The 24,889-nt window shown below is 50.8% G+C and overlaps 1 protein-coding gene across 6 annotated transcripts; it reads right to left on the bottom strand.

Annotated features, from left to right (window-relative positions):
• Positions 1–1,578: 1,578 nt before the first annotated feature.
• MAD2L1BP (MAD2L1 binding protein) lies at positions 1,579–24,587 on the bottom strand. 6 transcript variants are annotated; one of them, XM_063918804.1, is made up of 3 exons: positions 24,430–24,587; positions 6,664–6,897; positions 1,579–4,093 (listed from the first exon to the last, which is right to left on the bottom strand). In XM_063918804.1, exons 2-3 carry the CDS (start codon positions 6,892–6,894, stop codon positions 3,581–3,583), a joined length of 744 nt encoding a protein of 247 aa, XP_063774874.1. In that variant the 5' UTR covers positions 6,895–6,897; positions 24,430–24,587; the 3' UTR covers positions 1,579–3,580. The 6 variants fall into 6 exon arrangements, with proteins under 6 accessions (XP_063774874.1, XP_063774870.1, XP_063774872.1 ...); XM_063918800.1 differs by lacking the exon at positions 24,430–24,587 and adding an exon at positions 14,390–14,718; XM_063918802.1 differs by lacking the exon at positions 24,430–24,587 and adding an exon at positions 14,457–14,715.
• Between the last annotated feature and the right edge of the window lie 302 nt (positions 24,588–24,889).

Genomic DNA, 24,889 nt, shown 5'->3' with positions numbered 1-24,889 from the left:
AGTGTATTTTAGCATAGCAGGGCTGCGATCACTTGTGCAGCCCTGCTATGCTAAAAAATTTCACACAAAACAAGACCAGCCCTGCAGCTACTTACCCTGTGCGATGGATCCAGCGATGAAGGTCCCGGTCCCGACGTCAGACATCCACCCTCCATTTGCCTGGACACGCCTGCGTTCTTCTTATCACTCCCCGAAAACGGCCTCTCCGCTGTCAATCTTCTTCTGTCCATCGCTGCGTCTTTTTTTCTCGCTGGGCGCTCCGTTGCCTGGCGATGTCTGTCGCCGGGCAACTGTGTGCGTGCGCAATTCTGACCCGTTTGCACCGCAGCGAACAACCGCTGCGTGCGAACGGGTCAGAATGACCCCTAGAGTCTCTAGACATGACTGAGACAGTACAAACACCCACAACACACACCACAGGGAAATGAGTTTCCCCCCCAAGAATGCCACAGGTATTGAAGCCAACCCACACCCAGCGCCTTTTTAGATAAATTCCACTACTTAGCGCTTACTGTGTACCTTATATAGACTACACAGTATGTACACTCGCCTCCCACCCTTCTACAACCCCCTGGTACCGCTGGAGTTGCTTGGAGGGACAGCTCTCCCTGTTAGCGTCTCTCACAGGAATCTGCAGGCAGGAAAATGGCGCTGAACACTGCTGGGTCCACTCTGAGAAGCTCCGCCCCCTGAACATGGCGCTGCTTCCCGCTCCACATATCTTTATACTGGCCTGAGGATTCAACTGGCAGCGTTACCGGAGGTCCCTGATAGACTTCTGACCAGTTAAGGGTACGGCGCTGGCTCAAGGCACCCCTCACACTATGTACCGCTGAGCCTGCAGAGCGCCCACCCTGTTGCCACCATCTTCACACCGGCTCCCCGCTTGCAAGGGGGGCCAGTGACTCACTCGCCACTGGAATCTTCCGGCTTTGTAAGGGGGTGGCGGCATGCTGCGGGGTGAGCGGTCACCTGTAGCGGCGAACCATCATTCCCCTCAGGAGCTCAGTGTCCTGTCAGCGGAGATAGTGGCTCGAACCCCTTAGGGTGGGCACTACTCCCCCCGTTAGTCCCCCGTAGCAGTGAGGCTGTTGCCAGCAGCCTCCCTGTTGCCTATCACTCTTTAAAAAAACTAAAAAAAAAAACTAAAAGAAGCTCTGGTAGCTCCCTTAGCTGTGACCGGCTCCAACGGACACATTTTCTAAACTGAATCTGGTAAGAGGGGCATAGAGGGAGGGCCAGCCCACACTATTCAACTCTTAAAGTGCCAGTGGCTCCTGGTGGACCCGTCTATACCCCATGTTACTAATGTGGACCCCAGCATCCTCTAGGACGTAAGAGAATAAAGACTTTTCAGGAAGTGCGCGTAAAGATCCATGTGCGTACATTACTTGGCCCATCAGTATCACTGTGCATATAACAGGCTTTAAGGACACAAGTAAAATACTTCTATATTATTTCCAGAACAGATTACAGCCCTGACGGAGAGCAGAGCCTGCAGTGCGGGTGGCCAGAATGGGGTCACAGCTATAAGCTAGGTACAGCTAGCCTGAAATGACAAACAACACACTAAAGGGGTAAAAGATCTTTCATTTAATAACCTAATTCCAGCAATGGGAAAGCATTGGTCTTTATTTAGACACAATAAATGATTAGAATCAGAAACTAAACGCGGATCACAAATCACAACTGTTTCTAGATAAAAGCAGGATTCAGTTGTCGCAGAAAACTAAAAATGGGACGTGCAGGGTAAGAATCGTCTCAGTCATACAAAACGTACAGTCCAACACAACGAAAGCACCGGTATACAAGTCAAATAAATTATCTGTAATAGCGTGATTAAAAGTCAGAAATATGTATAAAAATATATTTATATATGATGTATTAAGGTCTTAATCCTCTTGTAAACATAAGTGGCACAAAGACGCGTGGAAGGTCCGTCCTCAAGCATCCTGCAGCACAGAAACAGCATTTACTACATCAAGTCTCCACGTCAGGTTTCTTTCATAATTAACATTAAAAAGTGGAAAGATCACATAAAGGTTCAGCTCTTGGGACGATTGTAGAGATTATGCACAGAGCGGGGTGATGGCATCATGCAGGGGACTCGGGTGCAGAATGGAAACATAACACACTATCGCACCAGCCCAGGTAAAAGGGGCCTAATTCAGACCTGATCGCAGCAGCAAATTTATTAGCTAATGTGCAAAACCATGCGCACTGCAGGTGGAGGGGCCAGATATAAGATGTGCAGAGAGAGTTAGATTTGGGTGGGTTATTTTGTTTCTGCGCAGGGAAAATACTGTCTGCTTTATTTTTACACTGCAATTTAGATTTCAGTTTGAACACACCCCACCCAAATCTAACTCTCTCTGCACATGTTACATCTGCCCCACCTGCAGTGCAGCATGGTATTGCCCATTAGCTAACAAATTTGCTGCTGCGATCAGATCTGAATTAGGCCCATGAGGTATCCGGCTGGTGCTGGTGTGTTGGTAGATGTGGGTACTCCTACAACTACAGTCAGAGAAGTTCTCTGCTGGGGCATCAGCCCAGACACAAGGTCCCACAGGTAATAATGGTATGGAGGACGTCTGGGCCTCAAGTGTGTGGCTTGTTGCAAACAATAAAATACATGATAATTATATGATCACTCCGCATATATTCTGCATTTCTGTAGTTACTAACATCCTTCGTTCAGCCAGACAGAATGATCTCTATCACACAGAGGGGTTATGGCTCCCTGGGCAAGAGGAAATATATATAAAGAAACGGGAAAGGAGCGTTACGCGTCACATCAGCAGCAATTAGTATCCACGAGTGGTGCGAGGTAGAGAGGGCATCTTTTACAGGGGCAGATGTATTAACCTGGAGAAGGCATAAGGAAGTGATAAACCAGTGTTAAGTGCAAGGTGAAAATGCACCAGCCAATCAGCTCCTAACTGTTAATTTACATATGGGAGCTGATTGGCTGGTGTGTTTATCACCTTGCATTTATCACCGGTCTATCCCTTCCTTATGCCTTCTCCAGGTTAATACATCTGTCCCACAGTTTGAAGAGAACCCTGCTGACAAGTTGAATGTGCATTTGAACAAACCATGATGAAAGTGGTAGTAACGCAATTTGCCATTGAATACTGGGAAATTTGCCTGCGTCTGCATGTAACACCCCCCCTCCTCCGGCAGAACATGGTTTTCAAACAAGTTAAAACTGCCCCTTTCATATCGGAGTACAAACGCGTGCAAACTATGTCACTAGCAGCTGGATTGTCACCACGGACCATGATTGTGACGGCGGCACCCTATAGCTGGTATTAATTACCCCTATGCATTCCCTGTGTCTGATAAGGCAGTGACACATGTATACCTCCCTAATTCAGAGTCATTTACAGAATAACAGAAGCAGCAAGTGACAGCATTGCACGTCATATAATGTTAAAGGTGCATTATAGGATCCGCTGAGTGGAAACGTAGTGTCCTGATCGTCCGGCCGCTCGCACTAAAGGAGAAGCTGTTCAGAATCTGCTCCCCCCAAACATATTTTTGGTATAAGCGAATGGGCTTCTGACGGTAAGTGTGCTCAGTTCTGAAACCCTTTCAGTATGATGGGAGCCTGGTACCAGATATAGTCCTCATTGCTGTAGGTGGCGGCTTGTGGTTTGGTGCAGGATAGTCTGATGGTCAGCGCGTGGCCCCGGGTTGGCACTTTGTAGCTGATTTTGGGTCGGAACCAGTCTGCACCACAGTTTCTGTGACCCTGTACCATTACCACCAGGCTCATGAGAGGAGAAGAGCGCAGATCACTGAATGGGTCGGCTAAGAATAGGTCATGGAAAAGCTGGCGCAGACAGGGCCGAGTACTCAGGCTCTGATCACCGTTACCCAGCTGTAAACCTTCCATGTCAATCACATAAAGCTCTTTTGGGTTCACCGAAGTGCCCCCCAGTAGCAGCAGAACCCGCGGCACGGCAGTGAGGGTGAAGAACGTCTCCAGCTGGGATAGCAATTCAGCCAAGTCTGACATGGATCGCTGGCACTGGCGAGAATCCGACCCTTCCGCTTTTATGGGGCGCCTTCCAATATCTTCACCGTCCTGGGGAGAGAAGCAACAGTGGTAAGTGTCAGAAAGAGGAAGGGGGGGGGGGACAGAGACACAATTTCCAATCACTGACACTGCAGCATGGCTGGGGGTACAGCTGCTACTAGTATGTACCCACAGCTATAGGGCACAGCAAGTATGGTGTGGTAGAGCAATTTCAAATCCAAAGAAAAACCCACAGTGATCTAGGATACAGACCGGGAAGAGGACGGAGGATTTCAAGCTCACACGGTGACATAGAAACACAGAATCTGACGGCAGATAAGAACCACTTGGCCCATCTAGTCTGCCCCTTTTTTTTATCCTTTAGGCAATCTCAACCCTTTTTGAACCTTAATTCTTTGTAAGGATATTCATATGTCTATCCCAAGCATGTTTAAATTGCTCTTCAGTCTTAGCCTCTACCACCTCTGATGGGAGGCTATGCCACTTATCCACTACCCTTTCTGTGAAGTAATTTTTCCTTAAATTTCCCCTGAACCTCCCCCCCTTTGACATCTTTCAAAGGGGCATACTCACTGGGCGATATCTTGAAAGATATGAATGATATCGTTCATAAATCGTTCATATGTTTCAGTGTGGATGCATCAACTATGAATGATGCATGTTCCCGCAATCATTCATCGTTGATCGATCATCGTTGATACATGCCAGTCAATTTGGAAGATATAGATGTATGTACTCTCATATCGTCCAGTGTGTAAGTAAAATCGACTATCGAGAACATCATTGGTTGATTATATCGATAGTCAAAAACTTCAACCAGTGTGTATGCCCCTTTACAGTGAATCATTACTCACCAGAGATGCAGTCGCCTCTTGTACAGGGTGCACATGGAGGGGCATTTACACAATTGCTTTGTGAAAAGAATCGTGGCACTCGGAAGATTAACAAACATCAGGATACACATGAAACTTCTTACAGATCGTTCCACTTAGCAGAAAAAGGTGGCAAGACTTACTGGCAGACCTGCTTGCAACATTGGGGCAGATGTATTAACCTGGAGAAGGCATAAGGAAGTGATAAACCAGTGATATGTGCAAGGTGATAAACACACCAGCCAATCAGATCCTAACTGTTCATTTACATATTGGAGCTGATTGGCTGGTGCCTTTATCACCTTGCACATATCACTGGTTTATCACTTCCTTATGCTGTCTCCAGGTTAATACATCTGCCCCATTATGTTTTATTATAGTCCTATAGAAGTCCCACTGGGTGACATTTATATGCTGTGATACATTACTGAATAGCAAGTACCGACTTTTATTCCCATTTTACCTGTGTGTTGTGTGTGCAAAATCCAGAAACTGGAATTAGGAGGAGGGTCTCGCACAATACAATATATTGTCGCCAACTTCCCAGGGTGTAAAGCTTTATCCCTGAAACCGCCCATATTTTTATATATAAGAAACTTAACAATTCTGCATAATATTCTGTATATTGGACACAATTCTACTGACCTGATTTCATAGCTGAATATTTTCTTTAGGTTTGTGAATGTGATGCTCATCCCGGGGACATCTTGATGGGAAATGTAGTGCATTAGGTTCTGCCAAGATAGACCATGGGCTGAATATAATGAAGTCCAAGTTGTCCGGAGTTGCGAGTTCATGGCCAAATTTCGAAGATTTTTTAAAGCAGCAATCATGCACAAGGCAAAACCATGCATTACACATGATTGCCTCTTTAAACCCGCACCTCCGGCCAACTATCGGACTTCATTCAATTTGGTCCAATATGTCACGTGCGGAGATATAACTGAACAGCAGGTAAAATCCTGGCAGCAAAAGGGGTGATATGTTACAAAGCGGAGGGCTTGGGGGGGGTTAGTTAGAAAGCAATTAACGAGGAGGGGTCCTCACATCCGATACTTTAAGATGTTTTACTTCATGGTCTTCGCTTCTGGAGTTTATTGATATGGTTCTTTTATCTTGGACAAAAGTCTTCAAAAGAACTTTATGACCATAATATAAGGAAACCAAGCAAAGAAAAGGAAGGTGGATGGGGGTTTGATGGGACAATAGGGGGGTAGATGGTGAGCATAATGTCAACGGAGTCACCTGTGGATCTTTCAGAAGATAAGAAGCTGCTCATAGGGCATGATGGAGGCAGTCGGAGGGCTTGGCTGGAGAAAGTGGTTATTGGAGGTGGATCACTCACCTGCCGCCTCGTACAGAAGAAGAGCTGCTGGCAGGGCAGGATGAGAGCAGCAGGGGGAGCTCAGTATGAGGGGGGAGATACATATTAGGGTGGGGGGGTGTGAAGGGATTCTGGGGAGGAGATGCTCACCTGCTGCCTCTTACAGAAGAGTAGGTTAGGCAAAGCGGTAACATGGGTATGTGGGAGACGTAGGGGCTTAACAAGGGTAACCTCATCTGCTGCCTCTATAGAGAAGCTGTTGTAGGGCAGGGGGGAGAGGGTATTGGGGGCAGTAGAGAGTGGTGCAGAATTCCCCTGCTGCCTCTTAATGTTCATAGAGCAGGGGAGTGAGCATTAGAGGGCAGTTGGGGGGGGGAGGCACGGCAGGAAAGAGGTTGGGTGCTTACCAGCTGGACCCTTACCTGCTGCTTCTTACAGAAGAAGAGGAGCTGTTCATAGGGCAGAGGCAGCTGGTGTCTCTGGTGCAGGATGTGTTTGAGAAGCTCACAGGTGAATCGGCAGCAGCTCTCGCTTGTCACCAGCCCTGGAAATGCCACAGACACCTCCAGATCATCCCTGGAACCACGTTTCTGTAGTGGGTTACTGCGACCACGGGGTATCCTCACAGGATGGTCAGGACCCTGTACCTCCATTCTCTGCAACAGAAGCACACACTCAAATTACAGAAATGGTGGCTATGGCCACCTGAAGCAAATTGTGGCATACACAGTACAGCGGTAAGAACTTTTCATATGACATCTGCGTGTGATTAGATCACAGAGGCAGGAGATATTGACATCATAAGTACCAAACTGGACAGTGCAATGGGCTCCTCCCTATACCTATCCTTCACTTGACAGGGTAACAGCTACCCACCATTAAATAAGCAGCCTCCACCTCTACAGTCACCCACACATCACTCACCTCTACCGTCACATACACATCACTCTCCTCCCACCTCTACCGTGACCTACACAGCTCTCTGCCCCACCTTTACCGTTACCTATATAAAACTCTTCTCCCACCTCTACAGTCACCTACACATCACTCTCCTCCCACCTACACAGCTCTCTTCTCCCACCTCTACCGTCACCTACACAGCTCTCTCCTCCCACCTCTACCGTCACCTACACAGCTCTCTCTTCCCACCTCTACAGTCACCTACACATCACTCTACTCCCACCTCTACCGTCACCTACACAGCTCTCTTCTCCCATCTCTACCGTCACCTACACAGCTCTCTCCTCCCACCTCTACCGTCACCTACACAGCTCTCTCTTCCCACCTCTACATCACTCTACTCCCACCTCTACCGTCACCTACACAGCTCTCTCCTCCCACCTCTACCATCACCTACACAGCTCTCTCCTCCCACCTCTACAGTCACCTACACATCACTCTCCTCCCACCTCTACCGTCACCTACACAGCTCTCTCCTCCCACCTCTACCGTCACCTACACAGCTCTCTCCTCCCACCTCTACCGTCACCTACACAGCTCTCTTCTCCCACCTCTACCGGCACCTACACAGCTCTCTCCTCCCACCTCTACCGTCACCTACACAGCTCTCTTCTTCCACCTCTACCGTCACCTACACAGCTCTCTCCTCCCACCTCTACCGTCACCTACACAGCTCTCTCCTCCCACCTCTACCGTCACCTACACAGCTCTCTCCTCCCACCTCTACAGTCACCTACACATCACTCTACTCCCACCTCTACAGTCACCTACACATCACTCTACTCCCACCTCTACCATCACCTACACAGCTCTCTCCTCCCACCTCTACCATCACCTACACAGCTCTCTCCTCCCACCTCTACAGTCACCTACGCAGCTCTCTCCTCCCACCTCTACAGTCACCTACGCAGCTCTCTCCTCCCACCTCTATTGTCACCTACCAGGGGCGTCGGAATGGGGGGGGCAAGGGGGCAGCTCGCCCCCCGCAAAAATGTGCGAGGCGCCTAGCAATTGCAGCAGAGGAGCGGCAGACGGTCAGGTGAAATACTGCTGCCGGCTGCCGCACTTCCTGCTTCCTCAGGCGTCCTCAGCGCGTCTGGCAGTCACGGACACCTCCATTGTGCCACCTCCTCCCCTACAGTGGCTCTGCCCCCTCCTACAGTGGCTCCGTCTTGAAACCCCCTGCAGCCAGCGCTGCGGACTACCGCGTCCGCGTAGAGCGCCGGACAGGATCAGGTCACTGCATCGAGCACTGCCGCTGGGGAGCTGAGTAAGTGTCCAGGGGAGTGTCCGCGATGGGCTGTCAGCGGGGAGGGAGAGATCATTGCCAGCTCGAAGCTGCTGCTGCTCCCGCACTGCCTGAAGACTGTCAGCCCTCCTACCTACCCTGCTGCCGCTACCCCCGGGCATAGTGACACTGTGCAGGGCTGACAGCCTCCTACCTACCCTGCTGCTGCTCCCAGACAGAGGGAGTGGGAGCACTGAGATAGCTGCTGGTCCTGCACCTATCTATCTATATAAATATGGCTGCATAGGACGGGGCAAATGTTTTTAATGCATGAATAAATGAATAATTAATAAGTGACCCCATACCCACTGTTTATGCTCCCCAGTCGCAGAGGTCGCTGCAGGGAGCTGATCCGGTCAGGTGCTCCGGAAACTTGTCCATTCCGGGTTTCATCAAATCCCCGCCGCTGCTGACAGTGAGTGAATCACCGTCACTCGCTGTACAGCGCCGCTGCCGCCCGCCTTGGATACAGGCTGCTCTCTCTCCCATGTGACTAGCGGACGCCGCTGTGCTGTGTAATGTGACTAGCGGACGCCGCTGTGCTGTGTAAGGTGACTAGCGGCCGCTGTGAGGTGTAATGTGACTAGCGGACGCGGTTGTGCTGTGTAATGTGACTAGCGGACGCGGTTGTGCTGTGTAATGTGACTAGCGGACGCGACTGTGCTGTGTAATGTGACTAGCGGACGCCGCTGTGAGGTGTAATGTGACTAGCGGACACCACTGTGCTGTCTAATGTGACTAGCGGACGCCGCTGTGAGGTGTAATGTGACTAGCGGACGCGACTGTGCTGTGTAATGTGACTAGCGGACGCCGCTGTGAGGTGTAATGTGACTAGCGGACACCACTGTGAGGTGTAATGTGACTATCGGACGCCGCTGTGCTGTGTAATGTGACTAGCGGACGTCGCTGTGCTGTGTAATGTGACTAGCGGACGCCGCTGTGCTGTGTAAGGTGACTAGCGGACGCGGCTGTGCTGTGTAAGGTGACTAGCGGACGCGGCTGTGCTGTGTAATGTGACTAGCGGACGCCGCTGTGAGGTGTAATGTGACTAGCGGACGCCGCTGTGAGGTGTAATGTGACTAGCGGACGCGGCTGTGCTGTGTAATGTGACTAGCGGACGCCGCTGTGAGGTGCAATGTGACTAGCGGACGCCGCTGTGAGGTGTAATGTGACTAGCGGACGCCGCTGTGAGGTGTAATGTGACTAGCGGACGCCGCTGTGCTGTGTAATGTGACTAGCGGCGGACGCCGCTGTGCTGTGTAATGTGACTAGCGGACGCCCCTGTGCTTTGTAATGTGACTAGCGGACGCTGCTGTGAGGTGTAATGTGACTAGCGGACACGGTGTGCTGTGTAATGTGACTAGCGGACGCGGCTGTGCTGTGTAATGTGACTAGCGGACGCCGGTGTGCTGTGTAATGTGACTAGCGGACGCCACTGTGCTGTGTAAGGTGACTAGCGGACGCGGCTGTGCTGTGTAATGTGACTAGCGGACGCGGCTGTGCTGTGTAATGTGACTACCGGACGCCGCTGTGAGGTGTAATGTGACTAGCGGACGCCGCTGTGAGGTGTAATGTGACTAGCGGACGCGGCTGTGCTGTGTAATGTGACTAGCGGACGCCGCTGTGAGGTGCAATGTGACTAGCGGACGCCGCTGTGAGGTGTAATGTGACTAGCGGACGCCGCTGTGCTGTGTAATGTGACTAGCGGCGGACGCCGCTGTGCTGTGTAATGTGACTAGCGGACGCCCCTGTGCTTTGTAATGTGACTAGCGGACGCTGCTGTGAGGTGTAATGTGACTAGCGGACACGGTGTGCTGTGTAATGTGACTAGCGGACGCGGCTGTGCTGTGTAATGTGACTAGCGGACGCCGCTGTGCTGTGTAATGTGACTAGCGGACGCCGCTGTGCTGTGTAATGTGACTAGCGGACGCCGCTGTGCTGTGTAATGTGACTAGCGGACGCCGCTGTGCTGTGTAATGTGACTAGCGGACGCCGCTGTGCTGTGTAATGTGACTAGCGGACGCCGCTGTGCTGTGTAATGTGACTAGCGGACGCCGCTGTGCTGTGTAATGTGACTAGCGGACGCCGCTGTGCTGTGTAATGTGACTAGCGGACGCCGCTGTGCTGTGTAATGTGACTAGCGGACGCCGCTGTGCTGTGTAATGTGACTAGCGGACGCCGCTGTGCTGTGTAATGTGACTAGCGGACGCCGCTGTGCTGTGTAATGTGACTAGCGGACGCCGCTGTGCTGTGTAATGTGACTAGCGGACGCCGCTGTGCTGTGTAATGTGACCAGCGGACGCCGCTGTGAGGTGTTTAATGTGACTAGCGGACGCCGCTGTGAGGTGTGTAATGTGACTAGCTGACGCCGTTGTGAGGTGTAATGTGACTAGCGGATGCCGCTGTGAGGTGTAATGTGACTAGCGGACGCTGCTGTGAGGTGTATTGTGACTAGCGGACGCTGCTGTGAGGTGTAATGTGACTAGCGGATGCCGCTGTGAGGTGTAATGTGACTAGCGGACGCTGCTGTGAGGTGTAATGTGACTAGCGCATGCTGCTGTAAGGTGTAATGTGAATTGGTACTATTCTATGGCCTCGTCTCTTCCCTATGAAACCACGCTCCTATAAATTCCACTAAGGGGCGCCAAAATATATTTTCGCTTGCAAAAAAAAGGAGGCTCGGGCTGGCCCTGCCTGCAGCCACGGAGTATGTAATGGGAGAGGGGGGGACTAGCCTGGCACAGTCTACTCTGCCACTAACCTACCTGCCCTGGCAGGCTCCCGGTGGCAGTACCGCAATTTGCGGGTATTTAAGGAGCGGGGCCTAATGCCGTGAAGTGCCAGCCCCCATAAGAGACCTGTGCTGTGCTGTAGACTGTAAAGGTAGTGTCTCGGGCTGCCCCACCTCTCTAGCTCTCCCTCTGACACTCTCCCTCTCAACTCTCTCCCTGACAATGTCTCTCTGTCCCCTCCCTACACTCTCTCTCTTTGACATCATCTCCCTCATTCTCTTCTTGACACACTCTCTCTCCCTCACTTTCTTCCTGACACTGTCTCTCTCTCCCTGGCACTCTATCTCTCTCTGTGACAATGTCTCTCCCTGATGCTGTCTAGCTCTCTCTCCCTCCCTGCTGGCACTGTCTCTCTCTCTCCCTGACACTGTCGGTCTCTCTTTTTGACACTGTCTCTTCCTCACTCCATAACACTGTCTCTCCCCCTGACAGTCTCTCTCTCTACCTCAGTCTGTCGCTCTTGCTGACCCGCTCTCCCTCTGACACACACTCTCTCTCTGTCCCTGACACTTTCTTTCTCCCTTAAGGGGGGTACACACTAGGCGATTTTAGCCTAAAAAATAAACGACAACGACATAAAAGTCTTAATCGTTTATTTTTAGTCTTATATCGTCCAGTGTGTATGTGGGCAATATCGGTGACCGATGAATGAGGCGCGCTCCCGCACACCGTTCAGCGATCACCAATATTGAGCTGACATGTAGCTTAACCTGTCAATGTTGGGCTGAGCATCATGGCCTGGAATTCCGGCGATGACGACATTGATCGTTATCGTTGAACGATAACGATCAGTGTATACGAACTATATCGTTGATCGCCAGCATTTCCCCGTCACCTAGTGTGTACCCGCCTTTACACCCTCTCTCTCTCGCTCCTATCTCTTGCTCATTCCCTCTTTTTCCGTGAAACCCTCTCTCTCTCTCTCTCCCTGACCTCCCTCTCTTTCTCGCACCTCTCTTTCTCTCTACCCCTGATACCTGCTTTGTCTTTCTCTCTCGCTCTCTTTCTTGATCCCCTAAGGGGTATTGAAGTGACAACGGCGGGGGGCAGGGAAGGCCCTGTCAAGATTTTTCTATGTGAACCACAAAGTTATAGTTACGCCTTACACCATCCTGCATCATCCGCCTTGTCACTGCCTATCCTCCCCTTCTCCTCCCTACACCCCCCTACCCCCACCAAATTTTTGCTGGACCACTGCCTACATGTGAGTGACGCCCTGAGAGCCCGCCAGAGCCCCTGCAGAACCTCTACCTGGCCGGAGAGACCTTGCAACCTCCTCCCGAAAACCTCCAGGTAACTGCTCTCCTGGGCACACATTCTGCTGATGGTGATATACCTCTCTCTCTCTCTCACCATCCATGCGTTTCTCTCCATGTATCTCTCTCCCCATATCTCTCTTTCCATGTGTCTCTGTCTCCAGGTCTCTCTTTCTCTCCATGTCTCTCTCTCGCCATGTCTCTCTCTACATCTCTCTCTCCATTTTTGTTATGAGGTATAACAGAGGGGGCGACATTTAGATATTTAGGGGCGCCAAACTGAAATTATATCTTGCCCCCCCCCAACCAAAAAGCGTTCTGACGCCACTGTCACCTACACATCACTCTCCTCCCACCTCTACCGTCACCTACACAACTCCCTTCTCCCACCTCTACCGTCACCTACACAGCTCTCTTCTCCCACCTCTACCGTCACCTACACAGCTCTCTCCTCCCACCTCTACCGTCACCTACACAACTCCCTTCTCCCACCTCTACCGTCACCTACACAGCTCTCTTCTCCCACCTCTACCGTCACCTACACAGCTCTCTCCTCCCACCTCTACCGTCACCTACACAGCTCTTTCCTCCCACCTCTACCGTCACCTACACAGCTCTCTTCTCCCACCTCTACCGTCACCTACACAGCTCTCTCCTCCCACCTCTACCGTCACCTACACAGCTCTCTCCTCCCACCTCTACCGTCACCTACACAGCTCTCTCCTCCCACCTCTACCGTCACCTACACAGCTCTCTCCTCCCACCTCTACCGTCACCTACACAGCTCTCTCCTCCCACCTCTACCGTCACCTACACAGCTCTCTCCTCCCACCTCTACCGTCACCTACACAGCTCTCTCTTCCCACCTCTACAGTCACCTACACATCACTCTACTCCCACCTCTACCGTCACCTACACAGCTCTCTCTTCCCACCTCTACAGTCACCTACACATCACTCTACTCCCACCTCTACCGTCACCTACACAGCTCTCTTCTCCCATCTCTACCGTCACCTACACAGCTCTTTCCTCCCACCTCTACCGTCACCTACACAGCTCTCTTCTCCCACCTCTACCGTCACCTACACAGCTCTCTCCTCCCACCTCTACCGTCACCTACACAGCTCTCTCCTCCCACCTCTACCGTCACCTACACAGCTCTCTCCTCCCACCTCTACCGTCACCTACACAGCACTCTCCTCCCACCTCTACCGTCACAGCTCTCTCCTCCCACCTGTACCATCACAGCTCTCTCCTCCTAACTCTACCGTCACAACTCTCTCCTCCCACCTCTACTGTCACCTACACATCACTCTCCTCCCTCCTCTAATGTCACCTATACAATCCCCCTCCCCACTCATTACATACAATTTCTCACCTCACCTCTACCAGTACACTACACTGTACCCTCACCCAGAGCCGTATTAAGGGGGTGTCACGGGGGGTAAGCACCCCGCCCCCTCCACCGATCACCACAGATCGGATTTTAAACACCGATCCGCAGTGCCGCAACAGCATGCATTAGCTGAGCCATCATACTGACAGCATCGCACTGCTATGCTTTGCTGCCGGCGACCGCCCACATTGAAAGCCTGCACCGACCCAGCTGTCAGTGTAAATGACTGTATGTGCGGCTTGCAAGGAGGGGGTTTATATATGTATACACACATACATACATACATAAACTATATATACACACACACGAGTGTGCTTAGTTTTGTTTGTGGGTAGTATATGGGGCCCCATGTCTTAAATACCCCAGGCCCCCCAATACCTTAATCCGGCTCTGCCCCCACGCCCTATTACACATACAGACCCACCACCAATTCTATCTATTCTAAGCTGACCCGACCTCACTGTTCATGACCCGGACTCCCACCTGCAGTCTCCCCGGTGACCACCCGACCTCCTGCACGTACCGGCGCTCCCGGCCCGGGATCTTACTTCAAATTGTTATCGTAATTTCCGCTCATGACGTCAGAACGCTGGGCTCGGCCACTAGGGCGCAGACTTTGCTGAAGGCTTCTGTCCGCTGGGGAGGCCGGCGCCATTGTGTTCGCGGAGAACAGTTCATCCACTGAGTCCGTGAAAGAGCCGGAAATTATCCAGCTCTTGTGGAACTGCAACTCCCAGCATTCCTTGTCATACAGTGCGTCAACCTTGTCTGACAGACAAAGGTTACCTCCCCCTCGCCTCACCCCTAATTCCTACAGTCACTTTTTTATACCAATCACCATGCTAAAGACCCCAGCTGCTATATGCCAACCACTATACTGACCCCTACCACTGTATACTGACCATTACTCACTCCTGCCATTATAAACCGACCCTCACCACCACTATATACCAATTAACTCCTCCCCCTTACGGAAAAGGTCCCTTAGCCCACTTGATTCTAGCATCTACCATATACCAATAGATTTGCTGACCCTTACAATTATATACTGGCCACACTTCTGGATAATTCCAGTATATACTCATCGCTATGCTGACCCTGTATTACTATAGATCTATCAATCGGAAAATAAGAATTTACTTACCGATAATTCTATTTCTCATAGTCCGTAGTGGATGCTGGGACTTCCGTAAGGACCATGGGGAATAGCGGCTCCGCAGGAGACTGGGCACAAAAGTAAAAGCTTTAGACTAGCTGGTGTGCACTGGCTCCTCCCCCTATGACCCTCCTCCAAGCCTCAGTTAGGATACTGTGCCCGGACGAGCGTACATAATAAGGAAGGATTTTGAATCCCGGGTAAGACTCATACCAGCCACACCAATCACACCGTACAACCTGTGATCTGAACCCAGTTAACAGTATGATAAACGTAGGAGCCTCTGAAAAGATGGCTCACAACAATAAACAACCCGATTTTTTTGTAACAATAACTATATACAAGTATTGCAGACAATCCGCACTTGGGATGGGCGCCCAGCATCCACTACGGACTATGAGAAATAGAATTATCGGTAAGTAAATTCTTATTTTCTCTGACGTCCTAGTGGATGCTGGGACTTCCGTAAGGACCATGGGGATTATACCAAAGCTCCCAAACGGGCGGGAGAGTGCGGATGACTCTGCAGCACCGAATGAGAGAACTCCAGGTCCTCCTCAGCCAGGGTATCGAATTTGTAAAATTTTGCAAACGTGTTTGCCCCTGACCAAGTAGCTGCTCGGCAAAGTTGTAAAGCCGAGACCCCTCGGGCAGCCGCCCAAGATGAGCCCACTTTCCTTGTGGAATGGGCTTTAACAGATTTTGGCTGTGGCAGTCCTGCCACAGAATGTGCAAGCTGAATTGTACTACAAATCCAACGAGCAATCGTCTGCTTAGAAGCAGGAGCACCCAGCTTGTTGGGTGCATGCAGGATAAACAGCGAGTCAGATTTTCTGACTCCAGCCGTCCTGGAAACATATATTTTCAGGGCCCTGACTACGTCCAACAACTTGGAGTCCTCCAAGTCCCTAGTAGCCGCAGGCACCACAATAGGTTGGTTCATGTGAAACGCTGAAACCACCTTAGGGAGAAATTGAGGACGAGTCCTCAATTCTGCCCTGTCTGAATGAAAAATTAGGTAAGGGCTTTTATATGACAAAGCCGCCAATTCTGAGACACGCCTGGCTGACGCCAGAGCTAACAGCATGACCACCTTCCATGTGAGATATCTTAATTCCACAGTGGTGAGTGGTTCAAACCAATGTGATTTTAGGAACCCTAAAACTACATTGAGATCCCAAGGTGCCACTGGTGGCACAAAAGGAGGCTGTATATGCAGTACCCCCTTGACAAACGTCTGAACTTCAGGCACTGAAGCCAGTTCTTTCTGGAAGAAGATCGACAGGGCCGAAATCTGAACCTTAATGGATCCTAATTTTAGGCCCATAGACAGTCCTGCTTGCAGGAAATGCAGGAAACGACCCAGTTGAAATTCCTTTGTGGGGGCCTTCTTGGCCTCACACCACGCAACATATTTTCGCCAAATGCGGTGATAATGTTTCGCGGTTACATCCTTCCTGGCTTTGATCAGGGTAGGGATGACTTCATCTGGAATGCCTTTTTCCATCAGGATCCGGCGTTCAACCGCCATGCCGTCAAACGCAGCTGCAGTAAGTCCTGGAACAGACAAGGTCCCTGCTGGAGCAGGTCCTTTCTTAGAGGTAGAGGCCACGGGTCCTCCGTGAGCATCTCTTGCAGTTCCGGGTACCAAGTTCTTCTTGGCCAATCCGGAGCCACGAGTATAGTCCTTACTCCTCTCCTTCTTATGATTCTCAGTACTTTGGGTATGAGAGGCAGAGGAGGGAACACATACACCGACTGGTACACCCACGGTGTTACCAGAGCGTCCACCGCTATTGCCTGAGGGTCCCTTGACCTGACGCAATATCTGTCCAGTTTTTTGTTGAGACGGGACGCCATTATGTCCACCTTTGGTTTTTCCCAACGGTTTACAATCACTTGGAAGCCTTCTGGGTGAAGTCCCCACTCCCCCGGGTGGAGGTCGTGTCTGCTGAGGAAGTCTGCTTCCCAGTTGTCCACTCCCGGAATGAACACTGCTGACAGTGCCACCACATGATTTTCCGCCCAGCGGAGAATCCTTGCAGCTTCTGCCATTGCCCTCCTGCTTCTTGTGCCGCCCTGTCTGTTGACGTGGGTGACTGCCGTGATGTTGTCCGATTGGATCAATACCGACTGACCCTGAAGCAGAGGCCTTGCTTGACTTAGGGCATTGTAAATGGCCCTTAGTTCCAGAATATTTATGTGAAGAGACGTTTCCATGCTTGACCACAAGCCCTGGAAATTTCTTCCCTGTGTGACTGCTCCCCAGCCTCTCAGACTGGCATCCGTGGTCACCAGCATCCAATCCTGAATGCCGAATCTGCGGCCCTCTAGAAGATGAGCACTCTGTAACCACCACAGGAGAGACACCCTTGTCCTTGGAGATAGGGTTATCCGCTGATGCATCTGAAGATGCGATTCGGACCATTTTTCCAGCAGATCCCACTGAAAAGTTCTTGCATGGAATCTTCCGAATGGAATTGCTTCGTAAGAAGCCACCATTTTTCCCAGGACTCTCGTGCATTGATGCACTGACACTTGGCCTGGTTTTAGGAGGTTCCTGACTAGCTCGGATAACTCCCTGGCCTTCTCCTCCGGGAGAAACACCTTTTTCTGGACTGTGTCCAGAATCATCCCCAGGAACAGTAGACGTGTTGTTGGAATCAGCTGTGATTTTGGGATATTTAGAATCCACCCGTGCTGACGTAGCACTACCTAAGACAGTGCTACTCCGAACTCTAACTGTTTCCTGGATCTTGCCCTTATCAGGAGATCGTCCAAGTAAGGGATAATTAAGACGCCTTTTCTTCGTAAGCATCTTTGATGTCCAGAGATACCATATAGTCCCCTTCTTCCAGGTTCGCTATCACTGCTCTGAGTGATTCCATCTTGAATTTGAACCTTTTTATGTAAGTGTTCAAGGATTTTAGATTTAAAATTGGTCTCACCGAGCCGTCCGGCTTCGGTACCACAAACAGCGTGGAATAATACCCCTTTCCCTGTTGTAGGAGGGGTACCTTGATTATCACCTGCTGGGAATACAGCTTGTGAATAGCTTCCAATACTGCCTCCCTGTCGTAGGGAGACGTTGGAAGAGCAGACTTCAGGAATCGGCGAGGGGGAGACGTCTCAAATTCCAATTTGTACCCCTGTGATACTACCTGCAGGATCCAGGGGTCCACTTGCGAGTGAGCCCACTGCGCGTTGAAATTTTTGAGACGGGCCCCCACCGTGCCTGAGTCCGCTTGTAAAGCCCCAGCGTCATGCTGAAGACTTGGCAGAAGCGGGGGAGGGCTTCTGCTCCTGGGAAGAGGCTGCCTGGTGCAGTCTTTTTTCCCGTCCCCTGCCCCGGGGCAGAAATGAGTGGCCTTTTGCCCGCTTGTTCTTATAGGAACGAAAGGACTGAGTTTGAAAAGACGGTGTCTTTTTCTGCTGAGAGGTGACCTGGGGTAAAAAAGGTGGACTTTCCAGCCGTTGCCGTGGCCACCAGGTCTGATAGACCGACCCCAAATAACTCCTCCCCTTTATACGGCAATACTTCCATATGTCGTTTGGAATCTGCATCACCTGACCACTGTCGCGTCCATAACGCCCTTCTGGCAGAAATGGACATCGCACTCACTCTTGATGCCAGGGTGCAAATATCCCTCTGTGCATCTCGCATATATAGTAATGCATCCTTTAAATGCTCTATAGTTAATAAAATACTGTCCCTATCCAGGGTATCAATATTTTCAGTCAGGGAATCCGACCAAGCCACTCCAGCACTGCACATCCAGGCTGAGGCGATTGCTGGTCGCAGTATAACACCAGTATGTGTGTATATACCTTTTAGGATATTTTCCAGCCTTCTATCAGCTGGTTCCTTGAGGGCGGCCGTATCAGGAGACGGTAACGCCACTTGTTTTGATAAGCGTGTGAGCGCCTTATCTACCCTAGCGGGTGTTTCCCAACGTGCCCTAACCTCTGGCGGGAAAGGGTATAGTGCCAATAATTTGTTAGAAATCAGCAGTTTTTTATCGGGGGAAACCCACGCTTTATCACACACCTCATTTAATTCCTCTGATTCAGAAAAAACTACTGGTAGTTTTTTCACACCCCACATAATACCCTTTTTTGTGGTACTTGTAGTGTCAGAAATGCTTCATTGCCGTGATCATGTAACGTGTGGCCCTACTGGACATTACGTTTGTCTCCTCACCGTCGACACTGGATTCAGTATCCGTGTCTGGGTCTGTGTCGACCATCTGAGGTAACGGGCGTTTTGTCTGAGACGCCTGAACAGGCACTAACTGATTTGCCGGCTGTCTCATGTCGTCAACAGTTTTTTGCAAAGTGCTGACATTGTCACGTAATTCTTTAAATACGACCATCCAGTCAGGTGTCGACTCCCTAGGGGGTGACATCACTAACACAGGCAATTGCTCTGCTTCCACATCATTTTCCTCCTCATACATGTCGACACAATCGTACCGACACCCAGCACACACACAGGGAATGCTCTGATAGAGGACAGGACCCCACTAGCCCTTTGGGGAGACAGAGGGAGAGTTTGCCAGCACACACCAGAGCGCTATATATATACAGGGATAACCTTATATAAGTGTTACTCCCTGTTATAGCTGCTGTATTTATATATTAGCTGCCAATAGTGCCCCCCCCCCCCCCCCTCTGTTTTACCCTGTTTCTGTAGTGCAGGGGAGAGTCAGGGAGCCGTCCTTCCAGCGGAGCTGTGAAAGAAAATGGCGCTTGTGTGCTGAGGAGAAAGGCTCCGCCCCCTTCACGGCGGCCTTTTCTCCCGCTTTTTTCAGGAAAACTGGCAGGGGTTAAATGCATCCATATAGCCCAGGAGCTATATGTGATGCATTTCTTTAGCCATATAAGGTTTTTACAGTGTTTTTATTGCGTCTCAGGGCGCTCCCCCCCAGCGCCCTGCACCCTCAGTGACCGGAGTGTGAAGTGTGCTGAGAGCAATGGCGCACAGCTGCAGTGCTGTGCGCTACCTTATTTGAAGACAGGAACGTCTTCTGCCGCCGATTTCTCCGGACCTCTTCGCTCTTCTGGCTCTGTAAGGGGGCCGGCGGCGCGGCTTCGGGACCCATCCAGGCTGAACCTGTGATCGTCCCTCTGGAGCTAATGTCCAGTAGCCAAGAAGCCCAATCCACTCTGCACGCAGGTGAGTTCGCTTCTTCTCCCCTTAGTCCCACGATGCAGTGAGCCTGTTGCCAGTAGGACTCACTGAAAATAAAAAACCTATTTAAACTTTTACTTCTAAGCAGCTCAGGAGAGCCACCTAGCATGCACCCTTCTCGTTCGGGCACAAAAATCTAACTGAGGCTTGGAGGAGGGTCATAGGGGGAGGAGCCAGTGCACACCAGCTAGTCTAAAGCTTTTACTTTTGTGCCCAGTCTCCTGCGGAGCCGCTATTCCCCATGGTCCTTACGGAAGTCCCAGCATCCACTAGGACGTCAGAGAAACCATATGATTATACTGACTACTGCCACTATACTGACCCCGGCCCCTACAAATATATACTGATCATTGTACTGACCCCTACCACTATATACCAACCATCTTACTGCCTACTACCACTGTATAGTACTGTTTCCTACCATTACTTATAGACATCATTCTGACCCTTATCACTATATACCAACCACTATACTGACTCCCATCACTACTGACTACTGTACTTACTCCTACCACTATTTACCGGGATACGGACATTAGGTCGACAGTCATTAGGTCAACCACTATTGGTCGACATGCATTAGGTCGTCATGGTCACTAGGTCGACATGGATTAAGGTCTACATGAGTTTTTCACTTTTTTTTTCTTTTTTTTTACTTTTTCATACTTTACGATCCACGTGGACTACGATTGGGATTAGTAACCTGTGCCGCGCGCAGTGGTAGCGGACCGAGGCACCTTGCCCAAAGCATGGCGAGCGGACACGGGGCACTAATTGAGATACCCCATCACTTTACGAAGAAAACGACGCCAAAAAAAGTTTAAAAAAAAACCTATTTCAGGTGTTGACCTAGTCACTGTCGACCAATAGTGATCGACCTAGTGACTGTCGACCTAAGTGTGGTCGATCTAGTGACCCATACCCTATTTACCGACCATTATACTGCCCCCTACTTTATACAGATCCCTAACACGTTATATAATACTGCCTCCAGGAAAGGGAAGATAAATAAAATCAGCAACTATGCCCTAGTGGTATATGTAGGTATGTAGGTCACAGTGCCGACGCCGGGATCCCGGCTAGCGGTGAAATGCCGCCGTCGGAATACCGGCGACACAGGCTATTCTCCCTCTGTGGGTGTCCACGACACCCATAGAGGGAGGATACAACCTATGGCGAGCCACTGTGTCCGCAGCGTGGCGAGCGCAGCAAGCCCGTAAGGGGATTTCAAGTGCTTGCGCCGCTACCGGCATTATGGCGGACGGGATCCCGCTGTCTGGATCATGACGTGCAATCATATAGAAAGCTTTAAGGGTAACACAGCCATACTGGAAAACAAACAAATCATATACCCCATAAATATGGAAGCGCTTGCCTCATAAAACATCACTACCATCTTGAAAATCACTTCATAGACCAGATAGCATATATTCTTCTTGGTACCATTACAGCTGAAGAAATGCTAGCCCAGGCGTTCATGCCATCTACTGTCCAGTTATCTTACTCAGCAGCTGCATTACATTATAAATCAACAGGGGGGAGAACACACTATTACTAAAGATATTGGCCCTCATTCCGAGTTGATCGCTTGCTGCCTTTTTCGCAGCGCAGCGATCAAGTGAAAAAGCGGCAAATCTGCGCATGGTACACAGCGCGCATGCGCTAAGTACTTTCACACAAAAGTTTGCAGTTTTACAGAGGCTCGAGCAACGTTTTTCAGTCGCTCGAGTGTTCGTAGTATGATTGACAGGAAGTGGGTGTTTCTGGGCGGCAACTCGGCGTTTTCAGGGAGTGTGCTAAAAACCGCAGGCGTGCCAGGCAAAAACACAGGAGTGGCTGCAGAAACGGGGGAGTGGCTGGCCGAACGCAGGGCGTGTTTGTGACATCAAACCAGGAAGTAAACAGACTGCAGTCATCGCAAGATAGGAGTAGGTCTGGAGCTACTCAGAAACGGCATGACATTTTTCCTGTGCAGTTCTGCTAATCTTTCGTTCGCACTTCTGCTAAGCTAAGATACACTCCCAGAGGGCGGCGGCCTAGCGTTTGCACGGCTGCTAAAAGCAGCTAGCGAGCGATCAACTCGGAATGAGGGCCATTAAAAGGTGCTGTCATGCTGAGGCTTCTAATGCTACAGTATGCTGGAGGAAGAGAAAAGCTGATGCACACTCCTAGCACTAAGAACACTGATAGTAAAAAGAATTGAAATAAACTCTCACAATTCACATGGGGCCTAATTCAGACCTGATTGTAGATGTACTAAATTTAGCACAGCTACGATCAGTCACACAGACATGCGGGGGGACGCCCAGCACAGGGCTAGTCCGCCCCGCATGTCAGGCCCTACCCCGTCGCACTCCCTGGCAGCGCAGCTCCTGCGCGCTGGCAGGGAGCTACTTGTCGCTGTGCTGGTCACATCGGCTGCATGTGTCGTCACGCAGCCGCCACAGCCCATCCCCCGCACGGTCCGGGCGCGCCTGGGTTGCCCGAACCGAGCCCCTAAAACGGCGCCCAAATGCCGCCGGCCCGCCCCCTCAAGCCCAGCAAACGCCTCTGCCTGTCAATCAGGCAGAGGCGATCGCAGGGCTGAGACAGTCGTCGGCTGTATGGCATGCGCCGGTGCACTGCGGTGCCAGCGCATGCGCAGTTCAGACCTGATCGCTGCTGTGCGAAAACGCACAGCAGCGGTCAGGTCTAAATTAGCCCCATGGAGTATAAGTGAAGTTGCGCAAATATGCGGGCCCATGCACCGCGACCAGGTGACTTCGTTTCACATGAGTACCTAACATATTATAAATCAACAGTTGGAAATCAAAACACTGAACGCATTGTGGACCTTATTCAGCCTCAGTTGCAGTTCTGCGTTTTCAGCAAAACTGCAACTGGCTGCGATCGCATGCTGGGGGCCGCCGAGCACAGGGCAAGGCCACCCAGCATGCAAATACCCTGCAGCGATGCGAGCGCAATGTAATTGTGATTGCATCGCTGATTTGTGGAAGCCCCCATGCCTCCGCAGCTAGGCTGTGAAGGCAGACGCAGGGCAGCCATTTTTTGGGTCAGTGCGCCCGCGTGCGATGCCACGTGGCTGCCCCGAACCCGCCCCCATTTCTACCTACACGCAGAGTCTCTGCCCCCACAATGCAGCATCGCCGCCCCATTCCGCCCCGTTAACGCAGTTGCCTGTCAGAGGCGTTCGCATAGTGAGATGTGATTGCAGTTCCTTGGCACGCGCAGTCTGGGTCCCGCACAAGCGCCCTACGGCGGGAAACGGGAATATGCGATCGCATTACAATACCGGGGGTGATACCGAGTTGTTCACTCGCTAGCTGCTTTTAGCAGCATTGCACACGCTAAGCCGCCGCCTACTGGGAGTGTATCTTAGCATAGCAGAATTGCGAACGAAAGCTTCGCTAATTTTCTCGTAACGATTACCCCGCAGTTTCTGAGTAGCTCCAGACTTACTCAGCCATTGCGACCAGTTCAGTCCTTTTCGTTCCTGGTTTGACGTCACAAACACACCCAGCGTTTGCCCAGCCACTCCCCCGTTTCTCCAGACACTCCCGCGTTTTGGAACTCGAACGCCTGCGTTTTTCCGCACACTCCCATAAAACGGCCAGTTTCCGCCCAGAAACACCCACTTCCTGTCAATCACACTAAGATCACCACAGCGATGAAAAAGCTTCGTTATGCCGTGAGTAAAATACCTAACTTTTGTGTAAAATAACTAAGCGCATGCGCTCTGCGAACCTTGCCGTTGTGCAGTAAGCGACTAATCGCAGTATAGCGAAAATCGGCAACGAGCGAACAACTCGGAATGACCCCCACCATTTCATGCTGAATACCCCCCTGTGACATTAGTTTGACCATATTTTCATTGTGTGTTACTGTTTCACAACATGTTGCTTCTGGAACTCATATTTGCCACTGACAAATGCAGGCAAGGCCGCAAGGAGATATTGGGGGTCATTCCAACCCGTTCGCACGCAGCGGTTTGTCGCTGCGGTGCGTACGGGTCCGGAATGCGTATGTGCGGCGGCCGCACTGCGCGTGGGCAAAGTTGCCCGGCTACAGGGGTCGCCGGGTTACGTCCAGGTGTACAAAGAAAGCGGTCGCACAGCCGACCGCAAGAAGACTGACAGAAAGAAGGTGTACCTGGGCGTCACCGGACCGTTGGAGACCGTTTTCGGGGAGTGGAGAAGAAAACGCAGGCGTGTCCAGCAGAACGGAGGGCGGATGTCTGACGTCAAAGCCGGCTCCAGCATCTTCGCACAGGGTAAGTATGTCCAGGGCTAGTATTCTTTTACTTGAATTTTTTTTAGCTTAGCAGGGCTGCACAAGCGATTGCAGCCCTGCAAAGCTGAAATACACTCCCCCATAGGCGTGTACTAGTTGATCGCAGCAGCAGCAAAAAGTTGCTGGCTGCGATCAACTCGGAATGACCACCATTGTGTGTTATAGAATGTTATAGCGCTTGTTTTAGCTCACATCTCTGCAGGGGGGAAATAAAAATAACAATTTCATCATTTTTATTCCCCCAAAAAATGTACCGCTAATGATAAAAATCTTATTAGTTATTTAAACAATCTCAAATATTTTTTATTTCCTGTTTAGA

Source organism: Pseudophryne corroboree, chromosome 4 (assembly GCF_028390025.1).
Source record: "Pseudophryne corroboree isolate aPseCor3 chromosome 4, aPseCor3.hap2, whole genome shotgun sequence".
Taxonomy (NCBI): Eukaryota; Metazoa; Chordata; class Amphibia; order Anura; family Myobatrachidae; genus Pseudophryne; species Pseudophryne corroboree.
The sequence above is the reverse complement of the archived record's forward strand: the minus strand, read 5'-3'. Positions and strand labels throughout refer to the sequence as shown.

What these genes read in the sequence shown, in the direction of transcription:
- MAD2L1BP (XM_063918799.1), bottom strand. Translation starts at nt 12,685, where the DNA reads ATGGAAAGAGAGATATGGGGAGAGAGATACATGGAGAGAAACGCATGG. An exon ending in TGGAGAGAAACGCATGGATG is followed by an intron (nt 6,898 to 12,634) that starts GTGAGAGAGAGA and finishes CTTCTGTTGCAG; the next exon opens with AGAATGGAGGTACAGGGTCC. An exon ending in TCTTCTGTAAGAAGCAGCAG is followed by an intron (nt 4,094 to 6,663) that starts GTAAGGGTCCAG and finishes TTCTCTCCCCAG; the next exon opens with GACGGTGAAGATATTGGAAG.